Genomic DNA, 9,943 nt, shown 5'->3' with positions numbered 1-9,943 from the left:
TTTTTTCCAGTTTCAAAATTATTTATGGGGTTCCAATTTTTTTTTCCAGTTGTAATTTTTTTTCTTTACATTTTTCTCTCAGTTTAAAAATCATTTTAACTTCAATGTTTAATTTTATTTAGGTCTCAACTTTTCTTTTAGTTTCAAAACTTTTTTTTCGGTTTAAAAAATATTGAACAAACTTTATGGTGCCAATTTAGCTCCATATGCCTGGCGTATTAGGTGGGTGATGACATGGCAGTCATGGAAAATATTTGTTACAATATTCAGAAAATGTAGCATTTTCTTCAAGTGTGAAGTTATTGTGTGTTTGGTCGAATCTCTTAAAAATACCTTTACTAGCTATAATAAATAGTTTGACAAAAGTTTGATTTCAGTTTCAGGAACTCAAAAGAGCTAAACATTGAAAACGCAGGCAACTTCAGGAAACAAAGTTACCTGTTTCTTGTGGCTTTATATCCTGGCTCTCGGGGAAAGTGCGCCCCCTATCTTATTGCATTTGGTAAGACGCTGTTTCACCGTTTTAAAACTCCAGACTCCATTTTATTCTTCATCTCTAGAAAATAAATTATTTATAACACAGTTTAAGGTTCATAAAATACTTTATTCTACGTTTTTAAACACAGAAAGAGCATTTTGAAAGATTTTTATAGCTGTTGAGAGAAGCGTAAGAGCTGCAATAGACTGGTCAAACCTGGACTGAATTATTGTACATTGATGACAGAGTGTTAAACCTTTATAAAGGTTCATCGCAAAATATTAGAATATTGTGAAAAAGTGAAATCCTTTTTGACTCATTTCAAAAAGTGGAACCCATAGATTCATTACACACTGAAATATTTAAGCCTTTTTCATTGTAATTTTGATGATTATGGCTTACAGATAATGAAAACACAAATTACTATTAATCTCAGAATTTCTGAGTTTTTTGGTGGAAATGTACTCGTTTTTTATCTACAATGGCCTTCATACACCGTCTGTAGCAAGCATATATAGCAAGAAACCTGCAGCAAACAGGTGTAAAAATGCTTTAAAACATTAGATTTAACTTTATAAAACTAAGATGAATTTCTGGTTTTTGTTGCACTCAAACACTGATAACATTTCCTTGAAGTTGTTTTAAAATCTTCTTGATACAAAAAGAGAAGTGTTTAACTTAAGATTTTTTTTTATTGTATAAACTGTACATCTTTGCCCTGAAAGTTGGTCACCAAAACCAATGCAGGGTCCGAAACAATCTGTGCTTTACATACAGTGTGTTAAACTTACAGCTATCTATAAATCACAATATCCTTGAAAAGTTTATATCAGTTTAAAACTCACTTAAGGAAAATTATATATTTTAGGAATGTATTGTTTGTTTTGATGACTATAACTCGGAGAAAACGGCAATCTAAGATTCAGTTTCTCATAAAATTTTGAATATTAAATATAAACAATAGAGAATGTTTTTTTTTTTTATATATATATATACAGAAATGTACCTTTAGCAGAGTGAACAGGTACAAAATCCTGCTGGAAACTGGAGTCAGCATCTCCATAAAGAAAGTGATCAACAGAATGAAGAATTAACTAAAACAAATATAATCAAATCTGACAAAAACAAGCAAAAAAAATTTTCAAGCTAGATTTAAGATTATACTTGTTCATGTTTTTCTTCCACTGAACTTTCTAATAATATGCATGGATACAAAACTCTGAACGGCTCCTTTTGCAATTAATCTTTGTGACTTTTCCTCACTGTGAACGGTGTTGATGATTCTCTGCGGAGACACAAGTGGCTCTTTGATACTTTAGCTAAAAATGATCAAATATAATAACAAATGCATGTTTCAGTAGTTTTTCCAAATTTTCTATAGAATAATTGTATTGAACTTGCACAACAAAATGACACTAAAGCAGCTGTTTATATTCTTTACATCTATTCATCGTTTTGCAAAGATTGTCACATTTTAATTTGTTTAAAAATCTAAAACTATAAATAAAATTGTGCTTCTTTAAAACGTACAACAAATCTCCTATTATAAGTATTTATAAAAAAAAATTGAAGTTGTCTTTTTTCAAAACGTTAATATTTAAGGCTCTAAAGCTTTATTTAGCAGGACTGAGGGCAAAATGGGTTTTCATTTGTTAATGGTGCAAACCTCTGGTGTGGGTCATAACATAAATCCCGAATGTAATATTGAGAAGCTGAATTTTGGGTTTTCATTTGCTGTAAGCCATAAAATAATAAACATCATCTGAAAAAAAAAACCAACCTAAAAATGTAATTCTGTGTGATGAGATTCCCTTTTTGAACTGAAAAACTGATTAAACTTTTCAATAACACTCTAATATTGCAAAAGCAGAGGGGATATATGAGAAATTAAACAATTTCAGCTAATTCTTGTTTTTCTAAGTCACTAACCGGCTGACAGAATTACAAGCGCAATTATTTGATTATATAAAATTCCTAAAGGAGGAGGAATCCAACATGAACTGGGATTTAAAAGTCTGAGTTGATCTGTAGATGGTTAGACTGGTGGTGTCAAAGGTGACCCATTATGCTTCCTTGAACATGTTAGTATAGATCTATGGACAATACAAAAAATGTTCATTACATTTTTGCACATAATTATTCAGTTTTAGGGCCTCCTGTCACTTTAAATCCAAACAAGCTGCTGCTGGCCACGCCCCCAACTCAATGTTTACACTCGCACTTGAAAATGGCTGCAAACAGACATTATACAACCGTCTCCAAACATGATACAAACATCTTTTCTGGTAAGTCAGTAACAAAACACTTGTCTTTTCCAGTAGCCATGTGCTAGAACTTTGACTGGGTTGCTAGGTAACGGGCTGGAGTTGCTAAGCAACGGAAGGTTTTTGAAACGGTTTTCTAAACGCTAAAAGTGTTAACTTAGGCTGCATTCACACTGCAGCCCGGAGTGACCCAATTCCGATTTTTATTTATTTTTTATGTAAGGCAACCTGTATCTGATATTTTCATGGCAGCCTGAACGACAGATTTTTTTTAATGTCACCTTAACCTCCAGGTCGCATCCAACCGACTTGAACGTCATTGATACCCGACCAACGTCACCATTCTGCGTCCAGATACGCCCAAGCGGGAAGAAAAACAGCAACCATGGTGGACGATAATGAGGATTATGTTGTTAATATGCTGCTTCCGGTCGGACAACTACTTCAAAATCGTAAGCTGTGCTCCACCGTTAGCATCCATGTTTGTTTCCGCCAACACTGAGCACTTCTTCTTTATGGCGGTCGGCAAAACACCGAGCCCGCTCTCTATGTGTGCCGTTATTGCGCCCTCTATTGTGCATGTGAGAGACTTTCTGGTCGTTTGCAGTTCACGCTGGAGATCACATACAGGTCGCATTTATTTGGAAGTGTGAACGACCACGGCAAAAAAAATCCAATTTGACAAAAAATCGGAACTGGGTCACTTCGGGCTGCAATATGAACGTAGCCTTATTGTCAAGCAGCTGGGTGTTCTTTTTTTTTAATTGCTTGGGTTGTTCTTAGAAGCAGTTGAAACCCAAATGGAAGCGTAAAAATGTGGATTTGGCATAATAGATTCCCGTTAATCTAAAAGTGGGCTTGAAGAGTCAGACTGAAGTTGTCCCGTTCATGTCGGCGGTCGGCCTGCCCCGGCCTGCGCCCTGCCGCCGAAGCGAGTGGAGGGCCACAGCACAGCAGCCTCTCAGCAGGGAGCCGATGTGGTAGGCAGGCACGGCTTCCTGCGGCGCCCCCCGGCACAGCCACGCCATGGTGGGAACCACCGGCATCGCCAGAGCCAGAAGGTCTACCAGGAAGTAGCGGCTCCAGTGCGACAACTCAGGGGAACGCCTGTCCTCACTTCCCTCTGCTTCGTCCTCGTCAAACTCCAGTACAGTAGCTTCCTGTCTAACAGGAAGTGGCTCTACTGGCTTGGGCTGGCAGGTGTGGGGCCCTGCCAGCACCTTTCTGACGTCCTTGGGTTTGTCGGCAGCAGTGGGAGGGAGACCTGGAGGAGACAGCAGAGGTAAAGATGTTGACATGGACCGTGGATCCGAAGGGGTGAGTTCTGGTTTCCCTATGGAAATGACGCTCAGCTGTTCAGCGCTGCTCTCCTCGCTCAACCAGGTCATGGTGGGGCTGCAGCCCTGAGACCGGACCTCCGGTTTCTTCTCCAGGACCGGGACTGGGACAGCGGCTGGTGCTGCTGCTGAAAGCGGCGGCTCTTCTTGAGGTAAGTGAAGGAACAGGTGATGATGCGGGAGGTAGGCGTGTCCGCCGCACCTGCAGCTGCTGCTGAGGGAGTGGCAGGAGTGGGACATGGGCAGCACGGCGCCGCCGCTGCACAGACGCTCACAGGTGGCCGAGCGGGAGACGGCCGGTCCAGGCCGGAGGTGGTGGGCCTGGTGAGGCAGCTGCTCGGACAGGAGCGCCGCCTCCAGCAGCAGGTGGGTTTGTCCCGCGGAGCGAGGCGCCCCGCTCGGTTCTGGAGCGTTGCGGTCCAGTTGCAGAGCCTCTGTGCTCCGGCGGGTGAAGGTGGTACCACGGGTCAAGGTGCTGGCGGGGGAACAACCACAGGACCTGGACTTTCCTCCAGGCCGAACTGCCTGCGGCCCTGAGTATGGTTTATAATCATGAGGGTCTTGATCATGGACGCCGATGTTGGATTTGACCGTCTCCACCATTTCATGCAGGTGCTGGATCTCCTTACGGGCCTCCTTCAGAGCTAACTGGGTCTCCAGGCGGTGGCACTCCTCCTTTATCCAGTCTTCTTGCATCTTGTTCAGTTGGGTCCTCAACTCTTCTATTTCATAGTCCCTGGAAAATAATAAGAGAAGGATTATTACAGTGGATGGATGAATGAAAAATGGATGGATGGTTTGATTAGAGTAGGTGAGCAGATGGATGAGTAATTGGATGGTAAATAGATGGATGGATAGCATGTACAGAAAATGGAAAAATAGCTTGATTAATGGATGGATGTCTGGATGGACTAGTAGACGGATGGGTGGGATTATCGATGGGCAGTTGGTTGGACAGACGGGTGGATGGATGTATTAATGGACTGATGGAAGTAAAGAAGGATGGATTAGTAGATTGAAGGTTGGATGACTGGTTGGTTTGTTGGTTGGATGGCTGGTTTGATTGGTTGGATGGATGGCTGGTTGGTTTGTTGGTTGGATGGCTGGTTTGATTGGTTGGATGGATGAATGGATGGTTGGATGGATGATTGGTTGGATGGCTGGTGGACCTGTGCTGCAGTCGCTCCACGTTCTCCCTCAGCCGGGCCCTCAGGTGTCTGATGCAGACCTCCTTCTGCTGCAGCGGGGTCAGGTACTGCTCCGGCGCCGGGACTTTGATCCCATGGTTGTTGATGCAGGCCGTGTGCTTCGTCTGGCGCCTGAATTGACACAAACAGGCGAACACCTCATTAACACACCAACCGGAAACCTTTGTTCTGCTCGTGCGGTCGAACAGTAACCCCACCTGGGCGTGCTGGGATTGGTCCGGGCTGTGGGGTTGCCATCAGAACCCCTCATCCGGCCGGGATAGGTGTAAGTACTGGACATGTCGCTATGGGAACATCCTCTGCTGCCGCCACTCGTTCCAACTGAGCGCCTTAAGGGGAAAATAGACTTTACTCCAAAGCCTCATAGGTGAAATCAATGTTACATGGATTGCCTGCAACTACAAACTGAACAAGTAACTGGAACGCAGCATTAACAGTCGGGAGGTTTTTGAAATGGCTCATTTTCCTGACATAGAAAACATTAATTTATTGCCAAAAAATGGCTGCGTGTTTTCTTTTCTTTTTTGTCAAGTGTTTGAGTTGTTTTTAGTAGCAGTTGAAACCCAAATGAAAGTATAAAAACATGTTAAGTTAAAAATGTTGCATGTGTTCCCTTTAAAGTTACAGCTGAGTGAGACTTAAAACTTAGAATATTACCTGCGCTGAATGGAGGACGACTTCCGACTCGGAGTGAGAGACATTTGGCGTGAAAAGCAAATCCGAGGTCGTCTCTGCTGTTGCTAACAGCTGGGAGCCCTCACAGCCAGTCTGTAATGACTGCAGCAGGCAGCAAAATAAGTACATTACATAATCAGAAACAGGCTCAAATCCAGCCAGATGAATCCCAAAAGAGGACGAGTTCTGCCCTAAATGATCTGCTCTGTGTAAATATTCACTGTAACCCAGTGACAGCAGTCTGACCCCTTATGAAAGATATTAGCAGGAAATAAAGCCTTCTTTCTGCGAGGACACAAAGAGGACCAGTGAGTTCACAGCCTGTGCTGTCCTTCTGCGACAGAGCTGAAAATAAACATGATTCAACGAACACAGACAGGAGAACAACACGACAGTCTGACTACTGGAGGTTGGCAGAGACATTTACTTGCTTTTAATCGTTACTGCTACAAACTGATGGGTCACCGCTACTGCTAACCTTCTCTTGGATTAGGATTTGAGTTGTGTAATAAAATTAGGGCTGAACAATATGGCTGAAAACATAAAGGGTGTTTCATATCCAGTATCAATTATTGAATATTTTTTATTTTAAATGTCTGAGGTGACCTTTCCTGTTGAACCACAGCTTTCTCTCCACACTGTTGTTTTTTTTTAAAGCAGTTATGAGGCAAAATGGCGGAACCTTGAACTGCTGCTGCGTCAGTTACTCCAAAGGGTCGTTGCTAGGTAACCAAATAATGAGTGAGTTGGTTGGTCCCTCTAACTTATCTGGCTTTGGGAGGTTGAGCAGCTAAAGTCTTTCCTCTGCCTTCATTTCCCAGAATGCTGTGCGGCTCTGGATCAGAGTTCAGTGAATTTTCTATATACTGAATATCCTACCAGATATATCATCTGTTGATATTAATCATGGGTATATATATTATTATTGAATTATTGTCCAGACCTAAATAAAAAGTTTAACTTCATTTAACAAATTTCATCATTAATTCTCAAACACTTTCCCCCCCCAATACTTACTATACGAGTAAAAAGAGAGCAGGAAGAAGAATAAAATCTTGTATAAACCTCCTTTCTCAATAATTGAAACAAACTTTCATGGACATATGCATTAAATTAGCAATATAAGTTGCAAACAACATATCATTGTCCTAATTATTAACTCAGAAGTGTGAAAGACTATTTTAATGAATTTTGGGGTGGTAGTGCATTTTTTCAACTCTGTTATAGTTTTATCCATGCATTAAAATGCATCTTTGTTTTAAAGTAGTCGCAGTTATTCCCATCACTTGCTCTTAAGACAAAGAACTTTTAATTACTACTTCCACTGGCAGATTATTTCACTTATAACATGGGAAAATGTCTTATAAATGGAAGTAGTACTTTTTCATTAATACTAAGGAATTATTGACTTAGAACAAGCTCCTATATTTTGCTGAAAGCAATTTTCTCTTTTCTTGTTTCTACCATAGTAAGATATTTGCACTCAGAACTTGACAAAAATACTTGGTAAGATTATGTGTTTTTGCAGTGTAGTTGTTTTCCAGGTTAACTTCACACTGTAAATTTCTCTTAGACCTGAATGTGTGGTATGGTTGTTTTATTTCATTCTGCTTTTCAGAAAAAGAACATCATACCGACAGGATTTGCTGAGATTAATGGAACAAAGAATGGAAATCTTTTTTTTTTACCTTAAACTCAAGAACAGTTTGGTTGTCCAGCAGGACGACGACACAAAGCCGGTTCTCCTCCGGATGGCTCAATAAATAAATGAAACTGCAGGTTTTTCAGTGACCTAGTTCAGGTTTAATTCCCCCTGGCGTGTCATGATGTCCTTTCAGGCTCAGAAACCCTCAAATGTTCTGGATTAAAATAATTCGGCAGAAAATTTCTCCATTAAACATTATTGGAAATGCTTATGTCAGACAAAAGTTATTAACTTTAAGAGATGTTTACTTTTTTTCCCAGGGACAAAGTGGTTTGGATTTCTCCCTTAACTGCAAATGAGGCATAACTTCACGTCTGCTACTTCTATAAAAACATTTATTTTATTGTGAATAACTCAAAACAAGCCAGAAATATCGTACATTTATGTAAAACTAAGCGTGTAAACAATGAACTTAAAGGGAAATATTTATCTGAAACGAGCACAAAATGTCGCCATTTTTCCTCAGAACTTGCCGGATCTCAGCAGAGTTTCAGAAACCTGATGAATAGCCGGTTTGGAGGAGGAGAGTCTGCTTCTCCTCCCCGTCCTGCATCCTCCTTTTCTAGGACGAGGCTCTGCTCTGCGCAACAAGTGGCGAAGAGCTGGTGAGAAATACGCAATCACCTTACGTAAGTGTGGAGGAGGATGAAACCAGACCGCTTCAGTTTCAAATGATGCAGCGATTAAAATGTCAGCAGCGAATCCCTCGTTTGTCACACGCAGAGAATAATTTTACAGCAATTAAAACGATAAGAAACAAAACAAAAGTCCCCGCACAAGAGAGATTCAAGCCGCCACAATTTACTTTCCATCTTGGTAAATAAAAACGAACCCAGACTCAGCAGTGTCCTATATACAATGGATGTTAAGGTGGAGCTCGGAAGCGGACGGGTTCTACCTGTGCTGGTGGAACAGAACCGGTTCGGCACCGCAGATTTGCCTCGGTTCCGGCCCGACTTCATGGTCCCCTGCGGCAGCAGGAAGAAGAGGTGCTGGCGGTGCTGATGAGAGTCCATCCTGCAGCCATGAAGCACCGAGACGAAATGAGCCGAGAGCCGCTGCTGCATTGCTGCTTCTTAAAGTGACAGGAGGGACTCATCCCGCCTCATCTGGAGACCCGCAACATCCCGCAAGACACGCGGAGCCGCTGCTCACAACACAGACCCGATAAAACACTCAGCCTACAAAGACATTAGGAAGGAGCTCAAAAAGTAGAATAATATAGTTTTATCGCTTATTTAATTGAGTGAAACACACAGATTAATTACACAATCTACGGCAGCCGAGAGTGGACGTGCTTCACATTTTTCTCTCGATGGTTTTCTAGAAATAGCGACTTTATTTTCATTATTATTAACTCCTTAATGACTATTAATAACAATGGTTTTTTAGAAATTAATTAACTAACCACTTCCTCGCAATAACAACTCAAATCCCTGATACATTTCTCAAAATGAGGAGTTAAATTCCCACTGGGTTTCTAAAGATAGCGACTTAATTTCCATTATTAACTCCTTATAACTCCTTAACGATTGTTAATAACAATTTAACCATTTTCTCTCGATAACGACTTAAATTCCTGATGGTTTTCTCAAGATGAGGAGTTAATTCCCCACTGGTTATCTAGAGATAATGAGTTAATTTCATATTACCCACAAATACTTTTTCTTAATTTCTCAAGATAATGACTTAATTTTACGTTTTCTGGAGATAACGAGTTAATTTTCATTATTAACTCGTTATCTCAAGTTAATTTAACAATGGTTTTCTCGAGTCAAAATTAATTTTTCAATGGTTTTCTTGAGACAACTTAGCTTTCAAATAGTTTTTCTTGATATAATCACTTAATTTCCTGTATTTTCTAGATAAAGTATTAATGTCTCCAATGTTTTTCTCAAGATATCGAGTTCATTTCTTGTTTTCCACATATATGCTTTTTCCCATTTTTTTCTCAAATTAAATTTTTGAGTCAAGTTAATCTTGAGAAAACAAACTTTGTTTTCTTGAGATCACGAGATGAACGGGCTGCATTTAAAGGATGGAATAAAGTTTCGCTTGTGATGGGGAGAAAACCATCGGTAAATTAACTTGTCATCTCAGACAATTTAACTTCCTGCTTGTGAACTGATTACATTACAGTTAATTATGTGTTTAGCCTAAAATTGCACGTTCTTCCATGTTTTTTCTACTTTAATTTGATTTCTGACGTAAATCATGCGTAATCATGTGAACCACTTGCTACGGCTAAACGTGGAAAATAAATAATCTATTAATTT

The 9,943-nt window shown here is 40.4% G+C and overlaps 1 protein-coding gene across 2 annotated transcripts; it reads right to left on the bottom strand.

Annotated features, from left to right (window-relative positions):
• Positions 1–583: 583 nt before the first annotated feature.
• On the bottom strand, positions 584–8,925 carry snpha (syntaphilin a). Of its 2 annotated transcripts, XM_028011571.1 has the most exons (5): positions 8,566–8,925; positions 5,945–6,064; positions 5,485–5,616; positions 5,249–5,398; positions 584–4,815 (listed from the first exon to the last, which is right to left on the bottom strand). In XM_028011571.1, the coding sequence occupies exons 2-5, from the start codon at positions 5,986–5,988 to the stop codon at positions 3,609–3,611; spliced, it is 1,533 nt and encodes a 510-aa protein (XP_027867372.1). In that variant the 5' UTR covers positions 5,989–6,064; positions 8,566–8,925; the 3' UTR covers positions 584–3,608. The 2 variants fall into 2 exon arrangements, with proteins under 2 accessions (XP_027867372.1, XP_027867373.1); XM_028011572.1 differs by lacking the exon at positions 8,566–8,925 and having other exon boundaries at positions 5,945–7,349.
• Between the last annotated feature and the right edge of the window lie 1,018 nt (positions 8,926–9,943).

This window comes from Xiphophorus couchianus, chromosome 24 (assembly GCF_001444195.1).
Source record: "Xiphophorus couchianus chromosome 24, X_couchianus-1.0, whole genome shotgun sequence".
Lineage (NCBI taxonomy): Eukaryota > Metazoa > Chordata > Actinopteri > Cyprinodontiformes > Poeciliidae > Xiphophorus > Xiphophorus couchianus.
Note: the sequence above shows the minus strand (reverse complement) of the source record. Positions and strands in the feature narration are given on the sequence as shown.

Coding starts and splice junctions, on each gene's coding strand:
- snpha (XM_028011571.1), bottom strand. CDS start 5,988: ATGTCTCTCACTCCGAGTCGGAAGTCGTCCTCCATTCAGCGCAG. Junction 5,399..5,484: donor ACCAATCCCAGCACGCCCAG/GTGGGGTTACTG, acceptor GTGTCAATTCAG/GCGCCAGACGAAGCACACGG. Junction 4,816..5,248: donor GTGGAGCGACTGCAGCACAG/GTCCACCAGCCA, acceptor ATTATTTTCCAG/GGACTATGAAATAGAAGAGT.